The 15,428-nt window shown below is 53.0% G+C and overlaps 7 protein-coding genes across 7 annotated transcripts; 3 read left to right on the top strand and 4 right to left on the bottom strand.

The window, feature by feature from the left end:
- Positions 1-1,221: 1,221 nt before the first annotated feature.
- On the bottom strand, positions 1,222-1,497 carry J4E79_004594 (uncharacterized protein; the record flags this gene model as incomplete). Its single annotated transcript, XM_049353477.1, has 2 exons — positions 1,222-1,436; positions 1,491-1,497. 2 exons carry the CDS (start codon positions 1,495-1,497, stop codon positions 1,222-1,224), a joined length of 222 nt encoding a protein of 73 aa, XP_049211925.1.
- A 974-nt stretch (positions 1,498-2,471) lies between these two features.
- J4E79_004593 (uncharacterized protein) lies at positions 2,472-4,406 on the bottom strand (the record flags this gene model as incomplete). The annotated part of the gene is made up of 1 exon (XM_049353476.1): positions 2,472-4,406. One exon carries the CDS (start codon positions 4,404-4,406, stop codon positions 2,472-2,474), a length of 1,935 nt encoding a protein of 644 aa, XP_049211924.1.
- Positions 4,407-6,114: 1,708 nt separating this feature from the next.
- J4E79_004592 (uncharacterized protein) lies at positions 6,115-6,765 on the bottom strand (the record flags this gene model as incomplete). The annotated part of the gene is made up of 1 exon (XM_049353475.1): positions 6,115-6,765. One exon carries the CDS (start codon positions 6,763-6,765, stop codon positions 6,115-6,117), a length of 651 nt encoding a protein of 216 aa, XP_049211923.1.
- Positions 6,766-7,298: 533 nt separating this feature from the next.
- J4E79_004591 (uncharacterized protein) lies at positions 7,299-8,672 on the top strand (the record flags this gene model as incomplete). The annotated part of the gene is made up of 2 exons (XM_049353474.1): positions 7,299-7,625; positions 7,680-8,672. The coding sequence occupies 2 exons, from the start codon at positions 7,299-7,301 to the stop codon at positions 8,670-8,672; spliced, it is 1,320 nt and encodes a 439-aa protein (XP_049211922.1).
- Positions 8,673-8,963: 291 nt separating this feature from the next.
- J4E79_004590 (uncharacterized protein) lies at positions 8,964-10,845 on the top strand (the record flags this gene model as incomplete). The annotated part of the gene is made up of 2 exons (XM_049353473.1): positions 8,964-10,292; positions 10,339-10,845. 2 exons carry the CDS (start codon positions 8,964-8,966, stop codon positions 10,843-10,845), a joined length of 1,836 nt encoding a protein of 611 aa, XP_049211921.1.
- Positions 10,846-11,573: 728 nt separating this feature from the next.
- Positions 11,574-13,235, top strand: J4E79_004589 (uncharacterized protein; the record flags this gene model as incomplete). Its single annotated transcript, XM_049353472.1, has 3 exons — positions 11,574-11,718; positions 11,783-11,935; positions 11,998-13,235. The coding sequence occupies 3 exons, from the start codon at positions 11,574-11,576 to the stop codon at positions 13,233-13,235; spliced, it is 1,536 nt and encodes a 511-aa protein (XP_049211920.1).
- A 241-nt stretch (positions 13,236-13,476) lies between these two features.
- J4E79_004588 (uncharacterized protein) lies at positions 13,477-15,011 on the bottom strand (the record flags this gene model as incomplete). The annotated part of the gene is made up of 3 exons (XM_049353471.1): positions 13,477-14,084; positions 14,244-14,902; positions 14,977-15,011. The coding sequence occupies 3 exons, from the start codon at positions 15,009-15,011 to the stop codon at positions 13,477-13,479; spliced, it is 1,302 nt and encodes a 433-aa protein (XP_049211919.1).
- Positions 15,012-15,428: the final 417 nt, after the last annotated feature.

Genomic DNA, 15,428 nt, shown 5'->3' with positions numbered 1-15,428 from the left:
GCGTTCTGTCCCCTGGAGGCTAACGGTATAATTGTGTGGATATTCAGGAGTGGCTCGTACCAAATTGAGAATTGTATTGTGGACATGTGGGCAAGACTGTAATCATATAGATGGATGCCAGCCGTGTGCTCTAATACTAGATGCCGTGTCGACATTTGAACTGGATGGTGTACGCATATCGAGCTTTTCATGTTTATCTCAAAAGTGACGTTGGGTCAGGGCACTTGCAGACTATGTGCTTGTTTTCTATCGTCGGACTGACTTACCAAGTACGTATTTTTAGGCCCACACATTCCATGACATTTGGGGTGTAATTTCTATTGGAGCTGTTCAAAGCAACAGGCACATATGAACAAGATTCCGCCGACACGCCTATTGTCTTGTCAGTATTGCGAGTCTCTGTAGATTGCATGCATTTTGAGTGATTCACTGCTCGATCTGCGCGAGTGTTGCTAATCATGGGCAGAACCAGAGTACCTCCTCCTGGGGCTCCACGGTCGCGTGTCTCGCTACCCGGACATCACTGCACACCTTGAAAGCCCTGCTGTGCCCTGCCGAATGGGCTCAGTACCTCCTCCCTCCCAATACATTGCATCGAAACTCTTCAAAGCAGTATCGCAACGATGTCTCAAACTGTTAGCCAAGACGAAAAAGATAGCCTGGCCGATATCAGCGCCGCGGAAAAGGGCCTCGAATCTAGCAGCGGAAACCATACAAGAAAGTCCACGCCCACGACTTCTAATGGAGAGATGCGACAGCTTCTCTACCGCCGATCTTGGGTACGTAATGATCCGATCTACAGTGTGTATGATGCACTTGCTGACTTCACAACCCGACATTCAGGCTTTATTGCAGGTGGTGGGAACAATCTTGCAGGGCCTCGCCATATTGCTCTTTGGGATCGTTCTCCTTATCCTTTCCCTTGCCGCTGCCAAGTTGGCCTTCCTCCTTATCTTCGGCGCTATTAAGATGATCATCTCGCTCTTGATCATGTTGATTGGGTTCATCGGCATCCCGATGCCGGCAGCTGTTGCCCAATGGGAGCCCTTTGGTTAGTTTTGCAGAGAGTGCAAGAAAGGCATCAAGTTGGATGCGTAATTGCCGATGTACGAACTGCATGTGAGACAAACACTGACTTCGTACATCCATCTTTAGGTGCTACCCTAGTCACAACTTGGGCAGAGATCCGAATTCGATTTGTATTAAGGAATGACGCGCCACTCAGTTCCCCTCTCTCCTCTGCTTCTCATCGCCCTTGATGTTCTTCCGATCAACGTATTCCATGCCTGTCCCCGAATGCGTGTTGCTGCCACTGTTCGAATGTTCTTTCTGCGCCTCGTAGTCTTCCTGGTCTTGTGCGGCTTTTTGAGGCGTCTTAGCGGACTTTTGCACACCAAAGGTGTCTTCGCTGTTCTTTGAGGGGTCGTTGACCTGGTCTTGAAATAGGATGTTAGCGAAGAGGAATGACGTGGAAGGCGCGGGAGACGTACTCGGCATGGTGATTTCGCTGGGACTGATGCTGTGGAGTTATGGTACTTGGGTCCTCAGCAGGAGATTTGTGCGAGATGAAGTTCTTTTGAACAGTGTGTAGACGTCATGAGAACGTCGCGTTGCGTCAACGTCAAGATGACGACTCGGAAGTCATCACCGAGCGTCATGCATCATTGATCGGCGACACACTTGACATCAATGCTCAATAATCGTATTTCATTGAGCTGTTCGATTGTTCGTGACTACGTGTTTAGGCTTGCGCATCCCGTCGCGCGTTTCGACGCGTCAACCGAGGCGTCCCTGATCGACGAACTCCAACCCCGCTACCAGCCACCTCATCCCCGATGCCTCTCAGCCCTTCTTCTCTTCGCCCTTGCCGCCATCCTTCTTGTCTCCGTCCTTCTTTGATGAATCGCCCTTGTCGCCCGATGCTTTGGGAGGTGGTGCGCTACCACCGCCGCCGGAGTTCATGAACTTGTCGTCGAGCTGGTCTGAACGCTGTGAGCTACTGGAGCATAGATCACTCGTCAATCAAAGCATACCTGACATGATGTGAAATGTGAAGAGAAGCTAAGGCAAGGATGGAGTCGTTATGAAGGCTGACTCTGTAGGGATGTCGGAGAGGAGGAAGAGGTGACCAGAACTTAAGGTGCGGTGCTCTCCAATACCTGCCTTGTGGTACAGCATGCGACATGACGTTGTTGCGCCTTTCCCCACATTCGACTACTTGGCTGAAGTCTAGATGCTACATAATGCTAGTCAGGCCGTTTACCCGTCTTCTGAACTAGTTCGTAAGAGGCGACGTCACGAGGAAGCAGGGAGATGTTGATGAAATGCTGATTCTACGGACAGTAAGAGCTGAAATGAGCTATCGTACTGCAAGGTACTATCTACATCGAGCGTCAAGCGGCCGAGCCCTTGCGCAAAGATTCTCGCACTTTACAATCTTGGAAGCCAAGAGAGTCCACAAAAGCATCTACCTAGTACCGACGGCCCCTGCCACCACGCGTGCCCCGATCCCATCTACCACCACCTCTTCCGCCGCGATTTGGGAAGAAAGACGGGTTTCTGAAACTGTTGTTCTCGTACCACCAGTGATCATCCCGCGAGACATGCAAATCTTCCGACTTCTCCACGTAGCGTTCCTCCTCTTGTCGCAAGAGGTAAAGTCGGCTCTGGCTCAGGGGCATGATTGAGTAGCCAGCGGCGACACTGTCGGTTATGGTGCGTCGAAGAAACGAAGTGAACTGAGGCTGAGAAGGCAAATCCTTGAGACCCATCTTGGCCAAGAACTGCGGAAAGGCGTCGAACTGCTGGATCTCGCGAATGTCCTCGGCCATGCGCATTGAGGTACTCGGCGGAGGAGCCCCATGGGCGTCAAACAACGAGTCGCGAAGCTCAACCAGGGTCTTACCGGGCGGACGGGCTGCTGCGCTGAACATCTTCAGGAACATCATGAGGCGGTATGAGGTGGGAGAGGCAGCGTATGTCTTGCTGGTACGGTATTCGGAGATCTTGGAGGGTTCCAGGTATGCGAGCTCGGCCATACCAGCGCCCTTCTCATCAAGCATCCAGACGACGTTGCGAATGATGGCTTCTTCGATGATCTCATACGTCAGGTCTTCGGTAAGTCCGTCGTCGCAGATGAGAGCTGCTATGAGAACGTGACCGAGATCGGGGAAGTTTGCCTTGTTGCGCGGACCGGCCATGAAGCGTCTGATCGTGTTGTTGGCACTGTCAGTGATGTGAGAGTTCTCGATCGCCAGGCATAGCAGTAGGTGGAAGAGACCGAAATACGCGTCGACGGCCTTCTCTGACGCGTGACTCAAGGTGCTGCGTGCGTCAGGGCCGCTGTAGCTCTCCGCATCTGATGAGAACTGAACGACAACGGTGTTCATAGTATGATACAGGATATCCACATAGCAAGCTCCAGGGTTCGTGATGTTCGCAGTCCTATGGATATCCAGCGTGCTCTCCATCACATGATCTCTAACTTGATTCCAGTGGCGTCGGCTCAGGGGTAGAGGTAGCCAGATATCGAACTTAACACCCTGAACGCTGCGTCGGATGTGGTGCTTGTAGAACGCCTCGTGACTCAAAAGATCAAACTCTGTTCGGAAGACCGGCCGGTTACCGCCTGTCACGGCGATACCAATACCAAGCTTGGCGTCGAGGAATGATTCTTTGAGACAAAAGCATTGCAGCTCGCGAATGCGGATGAAGTCGTAGGAGTTCATCTTGTACTTGATGAAGGGAATGGCGTCGGCAAAGGCCAAAACGTCAACGGTCTTGGAATTGCTGAGGATCTCGAGAAGGATCTCGTCTGGTAGCCTAAACAACCCCGAGGGGCCTCTCTGATGCTGGCTAGGGGCTGGGGCGACAACATCTCGTCTGGGTGAGTCGACCTCCATTCCACCAGCTGGTACTGGTGACGAGTCTTCTCCAAATCTACACAGAGAGCACTTGAAGCGATCTTCTCCCAACGTTTGAGCTTCTTGCTGCCGATACCAAGCCAGATCGACAGTGCGATTACCATGATCTTGCTCTAGCGAATCACTAGAGAAGAAGCTCAGCAGCTGGATAGCGATACCCTTGAGGGTATACGCCGGCGTCCAGCCCTCATCGGTGTTCAGCATGGTGGCGCAAACATAGTCGCTGAAGACGTTTGGATGGATGATTGCGCTTTGGATCGTGACGTCGGGCGCCACCAGCGGATATCGGCCGGTGAAGCGGATCTTGAGGTGGAGTGGCTTCTGTCCTTCCGGAGTGAGAACAAGACACGCTCTTGTGATGTCGTTGTCCTGGAAGTGAATGCGGACGTTGGGATAAGGATCTTGTTCGATCTCCGCGATGTCCTTGAGGAGGCGACGTCGCAGTGAGCGTGACTGAACCGTGTTAGCTTGGTACTGCGTCATGACGACGAGGTGCTGCGAGGTTGCGGTCGCGAGGTTCGGTTCCGTCAAGAGAATGACAAGAGACGTTAAGAGGAAAGAAACAGAGGTTATAGCGCGCATTCGAGTTGTCAGTTGCTGCAGGTGGTCCAGGCTGAGTCATGCACGTGACTAGGCAGCACAACAAACAAACGGAAGTGTGGGTCTTGACGCCCTTTCAGATTGATGGACAGCTATCAAACCTGTCTGATACCGCATTGAAGGGATCGCATGACCAGTCTTCTGCTCCCAAAGCATCTACTGAATGGCTTTGCGCGGACAGGCAAAGGGGGCCTGAGTTAGCTATATCCAAGACTAGTGGCTTCGAGTTTATCATAACGCAACGTAATCCCCACGGCCTAAAAGTCATCTCTGGTGCTATTATGTCATTGGAAAGTCTGTTTGAATGACACATCCCAGTGCGCCTTAACCAAGTGGTCCAGAAAAGGGCGTCAAGGTAGCCAGCTAGGGATGGCTTGCTAAGGTTGAGTAGTGCGACTGGGTGAATAAAGTCCCATATTCTCACAAAGTGTCGCATGTCTTTGGTCTGCATGATGAACTGAGATGAGGACAAATGGCTGGAGGAATTCAAGGAAGTCATATGGCTGGATGGGGTCATGTCATCAGTGATGTCTACACTTAGGACTCGTAAGGACTTACTATGTAAGAGTATAGTGATATGAGAAGGAGACTATAAATACATCGTCTAGATGAGTTGAAGTGCGTCTGGCACGTAGAAGTTGTGTTCGGGGCCAAATGGATGAATACGAGGACCAAATTAAAGCTGAACCCTCGTGCAACAAGAGGCAGCGCGGACCGCCTCAATATGTAGAGCTATGCGAGCAACGCGAGGATGAAACTCGTAAGGGACATATCTATTGAACGAAGTTCTCGAATCTGCATCTATCGGGGACTACAGAAATAGAGAAAGTGAAGGAAGAAATGCGGACCCCACAATAGTTCTTGCATCGTGCGACTGGATGACACGACGAATGCGAGCGCCTGCAAATATGAAAGAGGGGGATATCGCAATTTGGGCTATAAAGAGCCGTTCGCAGTCGTCTATGTCCTTCCTTCGATCAATCCAAACTTGTTCGTATCTTCTCCTGCCAACCATCGAAATCAGTACATCATGAAGCTTACGACCGTTGTGCTCGCTCTTTTCTCATCGGTCGCCTTGGCCGCTCCTGCGGCCCAGATGGAAAAGCGCGCCGTCGTTGACGCAACTGTCGCCGTCGACGGGCTGCGCTATCGAACGTGCCCGAAGACGACCTGCTCGGCTCCGGGTCAATATCCCAAGGGTACCAAGATCAAATTAAGCTGCTACACCACGTCTGGTACTACTGAGGTGAATGGAGACAAGTAAGTCATGACGTGACATGGGAAGAACTTTTGTGCTGACGTGAGTGAAGGCGCTGGGCCAAGGTCTCCGGAGGTGTTGGTAATGGCCGATGGGTATCGTTGGCGTATATGGATTGGCCTGGTGCGCTCAACCCGTGGTCAATTCTCTGCAGGAATACTGTACTGATCCGACATAGGAACGATTAGCGGTTGCTGATATTGCGTGCTGCAAACGGAGGTAGTACGGCTACGATGCGCTTCTCGCTCACTCGGTTTCGCGACCACCTTGGCGATAAGTTTGCTGATATTTGGTGGATAACACAGTCGCTAGCTATGGTTCAGAATATGCCTTCTAAACCAACACTCCAGCCTTTCCCCAAGTGACTTGTGCGTCGGATGATGATCGTGCCACGAGCTTGTGACCAGTGATTGCTACATTCTTCCACTTCAGACTTGTGCAATTGATGGTGCCCTTGAACTTGCGACAATCGTTGCCAGAGAAGACAATGTACCCCAAATCTGTCTCGTTATGTTCGGGTGCCTTGGACGCGTTGTGGCCGGATTCCGTAGGGCTGCCGCTCCATCGCAACCAGAACTTTGGTGAACGGAAGCTGTTCTTTTCGAATGTTTCGAAGCGAGTTCTTTCGGGAGACTCCGGCTCCGTGTTTTCGCTCTCTTCTTCGACCTCTTCCTCATCTTCCTCTTCGTTTGATTCATCTGGTTCTATCTCTGCGATCGTTCGCCGAAGACTGTCACGACTGCCAGCTAAGATGACTGAGGCTTGTAACAAGCCCGGCAAAGATAATTGGCCCACGACACCCTCGCCGGCTTCGGTCAAGCGATACAGCTCCAGCGATGCATCTTGTTCTGGCTGCGTATCCCCAGTTGCGCCCAGGGCCTTTTGCCATGCCGGACATTTGACAGAATAGCTTGCGAATGTCTTGTGAACGTCGAATGCGCTCGTGTGTTTGGATTTTCCACTGCGGCCAGTGCGGTTGTGCATGTGCCGCGTCGAGAAGGCGGCGTCTTGCCAGTCGTCCATTGCAAAGGAATCTGGATACTAGGGCTCTAGAGTCAAAGATTGTTTGAATGGTGTTCGTGGGCTCGTGTGCCTCGTTGCCAAAGAGAGGTTGACGTCATAGACTAGCTGGATTCCAGCCTCAGGGCCTAAAGAAAGCGACCGATAGCACTGGTGCCTCTGAAATGCCACAGTGGGAGAAGCATAAAGGATGTCAGGACGGTGATAGGGGTGCATCGCGGGGCATGCATACTCCGCACTTCCAACCTGCTTATATTGGTCGGATCACTCCCACAACGGTAGTCATGTGCTGGTGGCTGGACCAGCCATTCTGCATCTGTCATGACGGGCTTGCCAGGTCTTGCCGTCCCGGGCACAGTGTACCTATCATCGGGGTTGGGAAAAGAAGTTGATGGCGGCATGTCAAGGGTCAAGGGTCAGGTGGGCCGCACGTGAACAGGCGTCGCAATTCGGGCGTCGCGAATCGCTCCGTCAGCGCAGACCAACAAACACCAACGATGGCACCCAAAGGGTCTAAGAAGTCGGCGGCTGCAGCGCCCAACAAGACGCTCGTCCTGGACAATGGCGCATATTCGATCAAAGCCGGTCTAGTCTCGCCAGCCTCGGAGCCTACCTACGACGACTGCAGTGTCATTCCCAACTGCATCGCGCGCAGCACACGCGACAAGTGCACCTACGTCGGCGCCGAGCTCGATTTGTGTAAAGACTTTGGAGAACTGGCGTTTCGCCGTCCAGTGGAAAAGGGCTTCATTGTCAACTGGGAGGCGGAGAAGGCGATATGGGAGCATGAGTTCATGGGCGACGCCGGGGGGGAGGGGTTGAGGGTGGGTACGCACAGTCGCGAGCTCGTGAAGGGTGTGAGAACTGACAGTACGCAGTGTGACCCGAAAGACACAAATCTGGTCTTGACAGAGAAGCCAAACTGCCCGAAAGAGCTGCAGAAGAACTGCGACGAGATCATCTTCGAGCAGTTCGAGTTCGCGGCCTACTACCGATGCGTTGGCGCGACACTCGATGCCTACAACCCTCCCATCGCGTCCTCGTTGGCATCGCTACCGCAAGAATGCCTCCTCATCATCGACACATCGTACTCAGACACGACCGTCCTCCCTCTCTACAATGGCAAGCTCATACAATCGGCTGTGCGGCGGCTCACAGTCAGTGGGAAGCTGCTCACAAACTACCTGAAAGAGCTCTCCTCGCTGCGGCACTACAACATGATGGAGGAGACATACCTGCTCAACGAGATCAAAGAAGCAGTCTCGTACGTCGTGCCATCATCGCAGCAATTCGCCAAAGATCTGGAGCGCACTTGGAAAGGACGGCTGGGAGATAAACGAGAGCTGGATTCGAGCATAGTGGTCGACTATGTGCTGCCGGACTACGAGAATGCTATACACGGGCATGCGCGACCCCACGACCCTGCAAAATCACGCATGCGCAGAGGGCTACAGCCGCTGCAAGGACCGAGAGAAGATCTGCTGCCTCTAGGCAATGAGCGCTTCGCCGTGCCCGAGCTCCTCTTCAACCCTTCCGATATTGGCATCCAGGAAGCTGGAATACCTGGCGCCGTCATGGAGTCGCTGAGCACACTGCCAGAAGCTCTAAGAATCGGCCTGTTGGCGAATGTTGTAGTGGTAGGCGGGAACTCGTTGATTGCCGGCTTCATGGAACGAATGCAGACAGAGCTGAGGGCTCTGGTACCAGCCGAGTATACGCTGAATGTGGCGCGGGCAGATGACCCGATCAAGCACACATGGCTAGGAGGAGCAAACGTCGCTAGCCAACCCGACTTGTTGAAGGAGTTGCTCGTGTCCAAAGCCGAGTATGACGAGAGGGGCTCTACGTGGCTAGTAAAGAAGTTTTCATGATATACATAATAGACACTTGAACATGACAGTATCTTTCCTGACGCCAACATGTCTAGATCAAAAATCAAAGTGCAGGCAGAGATCAGACGACGCATGTTCTCCAAAACCATGGGCTTCTCCAGTGCTCGGGGCTGCTAGGGCGCTGATTGGCTGATGTCCGGCGGCTTGGCGTGCTCGTCGACATGTCGAAGGAATTTCCAGCAGACGTGCATCACCCGCATCTCGAACCCAATGCGCCGAATACCGCGCCCCTCGCGGGCAATTGATCCCTCACATCCCCTCTCCGCTTGCATGCGGCAACGAGTGTCGCCATTGCCCTGCCGCCCCGCCCCGTCGCCCTGCACCCATCTCCGCACCCCATCCGCCGCCTTCTCCACAACCGCACCCCAGTCCTTCCTGCTACCGGGCAAACAGGACAAGAGAAAGCACCAGCAGTTCGTGCGAAGATGGCAGAAGCGTCTTCTTGGCGACTCGGAGCCTATTGGTGCACACGTCGACCCTTATGATCCCACATCACCGGTCCGCATAGCGCCTGAAGACCAGGGCGAATACGAAGAGGTCCTTGACGAGGAAGCCTCAAGATTCCCCCAATACAAGCCTGCGAAGTATCTACGCGGCCTGCATCGGGTCGGTGGCGAGGAATGGCTGCAGGAAAAGGTCGAAAAGGACTTGGCTAAGGAATTCGAGAAACTTACGCTACGGACGTACACGCCACTGACACTGGACATGGCCAATGAGATCGAAGAGCTTACGGGCACTCCGTACACTTTGAAGGACGAGAATCTGCTTATGGCGCAAACTGTACACGAGAAGACCAAGCGCCCATATACCGACTACAACTTTGGCCTCCACGCCAAAGCTACCCGGATTACCGATATGCGTGCCAGTTTCACACAAGCTGTCGCCGAGATTTATGCCCTGAAGCAGGCTGGTTTAGATATGGACCTATCCAAGTTTGCCAACCGAGGTGTTTACGATCGGCCACGCTGGGTCAAGGACATCAAGTTAGTCAAGACAGAAAGCGGTGAGCTTGCTCTTGCCTTCCCCCAGCACAAGAGCTTGGAAGATCTCTTGGAGACGATGCAAACGGCACCCGCTTGGGAGGCTGAGCCAGAGGTATCGGACGAGCTGCTCGTTGAAGAGGTCGTTGAGGAACTTGAGGATGCCGGCCTTGCACAGGAGCAAGTACAGACCATGGACCCCGACACACCAGCACACAAGAAAGCAGCAGTGGTCAAGATGGATGGCGAGAACAAGCCGTTTGACTTCATGTCGAACCGCCCCGTCCCTCGCGCCAAGCCAGTTGAAGCGCCCGTCAAGGAGGCAATTGTTGAGGAAGTGGTCGTTCAAGAAACTACGCCACCTCAAGTTGCTCAAGACGTACCCCAAACCGAGCTTGTTGACCATGCAGCCGACCCGGAGCCCGTTAACCAAATCGCTCCAGCTGCAGCGAGCGAGTCGCGACATGCTATCCTCGAAGAGAGAGCGAAGCGTTTGGCGGCTGACTTTGCGGCTCTAAAAACCTCAGTTCAGCAGAGCAGCAGAGATTCGTCTGCTATCAAGCCCGAAGAGACGAAATGGCGGCACGTTCCCGTCACTGACATCAACGTCAAGTTCGCTGTACGTGTATCGACCCTTTTTATTTTACCTTTGCTGACTTATGTAGCTTTACAAACGCCTTTACCAACTTACCGGCTGCCGCATCTCCGATCCACACCTCTCTTCCGCGAACACCCTAGGCGATCTATACAATCATGTATTAGAGGCCGCCAAACCCCAGCCTACCAGTCTCTTCAGCGCTATGCATGTAGAAGGGCAGAAGGCACGTCAGCGAGCGAAGCAGCAGGCCACATCTGATGCCGACGCCAAGAGGAGGGCCGACCTGGGCGATTTGATTAATCTGGGCAACGTCGAATTGCGTCGCGTCAAGCCTACCAAGGTTGAGAAGCGCAGCAAGACTGGTCAAGACAAGGTCATCAGCTATGCTCTATGGGAGCGTGGTCTGGGTTCAGGTATACCGGCTAGGCTTGAACAGATGAAGCAGAAGCAATCGAGGGGAGCAAAGAAGGCACAACCCGAGCGTGGAACTGTCACCCCCTTAACCAGCAAGGCCGCCGGTTTCTTGCTCAGAAAGAGCGGTACCTTGCAATCAGCACGCGCAAAAGCGGTGTAGCGGACAGTTCCTGGAACCATGAATACATTTGCATCCGATGCATGACTTATGCCTAACCATGATCTGAACGGGTCAATACATTGTATAGTATGTACACTAGGAGAGCTGGCATAGTTGATAGCTTCCTTCTGCTGGAGGGCCAAATGAATGCCCTCTGCCTTGCTTCATGCAAATGGCAATAATGTTTCACGGACTGCGAAATGGTCGCGCGATGGGATGCTGCTTCGCACGTGGCTTGTAGGATGGTGTGCTTACGCATCGGCCTACTCCGAAAATGCAAATCATCCAGCCGCTCTGTGAACGGCTCGAAAGCCTGAAATCATCCCGCTAGTCAGCCACGAACCGGAGTCGCACCTGATCAGCGTACCAACTCCTGATAAGAATCAAGCCATATGCAGGGCTCACACGCAACGCTCCTTACCGAGGGAGTAATCCACGATTGCCGACAGGCTAAGCTTTGCCCAGAAGTGCTTGTCAAAGATAAGAGTGGAGCTACTAGTTCTTCGCAAGCACACAGGCTAGGCGGCATACGGCAGTCGTTTTTCTTCGCACCCTGCCACCGGCGTCAAAACGGCTTTTCATGACGCGGCTGGGAGCCGAGTGTGCGCGGTGGGGTAGTTTACTATAGAACGACCATGCTTCGCCCTGTTTGACCCTGGGTTGGTCTTGTCCAACCCTTTCTAGTCACCTTTCTTTCTGAGTCTTTGTCACGATCGACGCTGCCCATGATGTTGTCAGCGGAAAAAGCCCAGGACGAAGCCAGTCTCTCGACGGACAGCGGCAGGGGAGTCGGCGCTACGACAGCCGTCACCCGCGAAACAGGCTTCCTCGCCAAACTGCGCCGTTTCGAAGAGCGATTAGATGCGAAACTAGGTAAGTTCTGACTGTACGAAGTGCATATGAGACATATACTGATTTCGTACCTCTACCTCTGCAGGCATTGAATCCGAAGCCATCAGTCGCAAACTGCCAGAAGACAAGGGCCACGTGCCATGGCACCACCAACTCAACATGTTCTTCCTCTGGGCCTCGGGCACAATGAACACGTCTTGTTTCGCGACGGGGTTCCTTGGACATGAGTTTGGTTTGAGTAAGAACGTACCGTTTCCCGCGTACTTGCAACAGCTTGACTGATTGTTTCGTGTTTTGCAGCACTTCGCCAGAGTATCGTCATCACCATCTTCGCGTCTATCCTTGGTGGCGCGGCGACAGGGTTTGCCGCCACTTTTGGTGCGCCGACTGGGCTGAGGCAGATTTCCATGTCGAGATATGCGTTTGGGTGGTGGCCTAACAAGGTTATTGCTGCTCTTAACACTATTGTGCAGATTGGCTGGGCGTCTGTGGCTTGCATCACGGGTGGTTTGGCCCTCACTGCTGTGGCAGATGGCCATATCTCGCTGATCGTTGGTATCGTCATCCTGGCCGTCGTCGCTACGCTTATTTCGTTCATTGGCTTGCGAGCTATCCTGGTCTACGAGCGCTATGCGTGGTTCGTCTTCTTCATCATCTTCATCATCTTCTTCGCCGAGACGGGCAAGTATACCGATAACAGCAATACGCCCAAGCTGAAGGGAGCGGACCTCAGTGGACAGGTTTTGAGCTTGATTGCTATTGTCTACGGTAGTTCTGCATCGTGGCAGACCATGGCATCCGACTACTACGTCCACTACCCCGTTAACGTCTCCCGCTGGAAGGTCTTCCTCATGACCACCTTCGGTATCGCTATTCCTACTTCCATCGGTATGCTGGCGGGCTGCGTCGTATCATTTGGCATGAACAACCGACCAGACTGGCAAGAAGTGTACGACAACGACGGCCTGGGCTTTCTCATCCAAACCATGCTTTACCCACGCGGTTTCGCAAAGCTGATCCTCACGCTTCTGGTCCTTTCCGGCATCAACGTAAACGTTATATCCATCTACAGCGCCGCCATTTCTTGCCAGCAATTTTCCCGTCCTTTTGCACGCGTTCCCCGCTTCATCTGGATTCTGGTCTGTTTCGCTGCCATCCTCGGTCTCGCTATTGGTGGCCGTGAGCAACTGAGTGTTTACCTGCAGAACTTTCTCAGTCTGCTCGGCTACTGGACTACTCAATACTTTGTCATTCTGTGCAGCGAGCACGTTATCTTCCGTCGTATGAACTTCGATAATTACGACTTAGATGCATGGAACGATCCCAGTCGTCTGCCGCTGGGTATTGCTGCCGGCACCGCTTTCGCCATCGGAATCGTCGCGTGGATCCTTGGCATGGTCGAAACGTGGTATGTCGGTCCGCTAGGTGGGCTCATCGGAGCTGATGGTGGTGACATTGCGAATGAGTTCACATTCGTTGTGACTGCCCTGGTGTACATACCTGCGCGGTATTTCGAGAAGAAGATTGTTGGGAGGTAGGGATATGGGCTGCCAGAGTAGGAGCATTGTAAGTGTCTAGGCACGGCACTGCCAAGAAAGGCTTCAGACGTGTTGATGACGAAGAATCGATAACTCATCCATGGTCAGACCTTTTGAGAGTGACTTCGTACTTCGACTGCACAGGAACTGCATCATATTAGTGAACGCTGGGCCAGCTGCGACAAAGCGGCGCAACTCTCGGTTTCTCGACTTACACGTTGCCAGTTACCTATGAGTACCTTCAAACTTCCCAAGCTCTCTTCGCAATCGTATACATAGCGTCTCCTTTCAGTAGGCTGACCATCCATTTGCCATCCGGAGACTCCTCGCCGCCTAATGCCTGCCCGGCGGTGATCACAGCCCACTGTACCATGGGTGAGACAAAGTCTGTTTCTCCTCGCGCACGTTTGTGTTGCAGATAGTCAGTGATGCAGCGGGCGATGTCGAGTCCTGCTGTACGGATGACAGGATAGTAGGAGCTCTCAGTCATAACATCCGCGCCTGTGCCGCCCTGTATGTGATCGCTCGGAATGTGTTGTGTGCCGTTAGTTTTGCTTCCTAAAGTCGCCATGACACGGAGGGTGTAGATCAATGCGGTGTTGTACAACATCAGCATCCGTGCAACAGAGTCGCTCATGAACCGGTATATAATGCGTGGCGAAATCTGGGTACTGGTCGGATCAAGACACTCTTCTTCGATATGGACGTTCTCCTCATTGCTATCCCATCGTCGTTTCCACGCTCGAAGAAAGACTAAGGTCCCATCTGCCTTGCATTGCATTTCCTGTCGCCGTTGAATATAGCTTAAGCCAGACGCATGCTGAAGCTTGAAGAGCTCGTCACTCGCAGCTATTAGCACCGAACAATCTGCGAGCACGTCATGCAAGTCTTGTTCATCTGGAGTTTCCAGCGAGAGCGCTGTTCTCAGTACAGCTTTCCACTGTGGTCGCGCAAAGATTGATGACGTTCTGTTCCTCAATGATGCTATCAGTATCATATGCCGCACACCTTTGTACAGCTCAAGTGTCCGAAATGACGCGTGAACCAGGGATGCTGGGTCACGTAATGCTAGGAGCTGCTCCATCCCAAGCATGTGCTTGAGCCAATTTCTTGGTCCAGTGGGCATGAAAAGTTCAAGCATAGCCAATAGAATGACGGAAACGATTACGTCGTCATGCATACGGCGTTCTGGCTGGCTCAAAGCCTGATTCAGCCGCTTGAGAGCTACACCATGTATGGCATAACCTTCGGCGAGGATCCCGCTCTGGTGATGCTGCGCGCCGAAGAAGAGGGTTGCAAAGCTGAGTGCGGCCTGAACAAATAATGGGCTGCTTGCTCCTCTTACGGCGTAGTTATCCGTGACAATGTCTGAGGGCTGAAGCTCCTGTAACCCTAGGTCTATGGGACCGTTGGGTAGAAGATGGCGGCGTGCATAACATATGCAAACTTCTTTGTCGTTGAATTTAGGCCTGATTTCAGGGAGGTCGAAGCGGTGTTCAGGAGATTCCGAGGTAGACTCTTCTACTTCTTGCCTCTTCCAGACAGTCGTTACAGGCGGGTCCGCCGCCTTGCTCTTCAACTTCTGTGACCTCCTAGACTTGACGATTTTGCCTTGCACAAAGACGATCGACTGTGGACCATCGCATTTGAAGCCAGCCTTTTCGCATCTCTGACATGTTGGGCGAGTCTCATCTTTGGTAGGGTCAGCCTGAGGTCTAATGTGCAAGACGATGGCGCTTACCGCACTTGATACGGCGCCTGCGGCAGGTTGAGCATCCTTTCGAACGGCCGGCTACATTGACCATGATCTAGACTTGGTTTTTGCGAGATGCATATGGATGAGACGGATACGGTACATTGGACGAGGTGGCTGAAGAGGCAAGTGGGGAGGTCATGGGCTGACATGGGGGGACATCGGCCTAATCTGGGGTTAGGCTAAACCGCTTGCGGCTCATTGGGCGAGATGCCTCGACCCCTAAGACGTGCCGCACCGCCCCTTCTTGCGTTCTTCCGTCAACCTTCCAACGCTAACGCGCAGTGAGTCTCCCAGGTCCCCTTGCAGTGTAAAGTCACACTGATATGTATGCGCGCATTGAGCCGCAAAAGGCATAGGCATATCATGGTATCTTTCGTCCGCTGAGCAGCTGTAGATATGGATTCATACGAAGGCGTCACGCTATCTGCAATAAATAT

The sequence above is a fragment of the Alternaria viburni genome (genome assembly GCF_023758015.1).
Source record: "Alternaria viburni strain BMP 2772 chromosome Unknown scaffold_8, whole genome shotgun sequence".
NCBI lineage: Eukaryota > Fungi > Ascomycota > Dothideomycetes > Pleosporales > Pleosporaceae > Alternaria > Alternaria viburni.
Note: the sequence above shows the minus strand (reverse complement) of the source record. Positions and strands in the feature narration are given on the sequence as shown.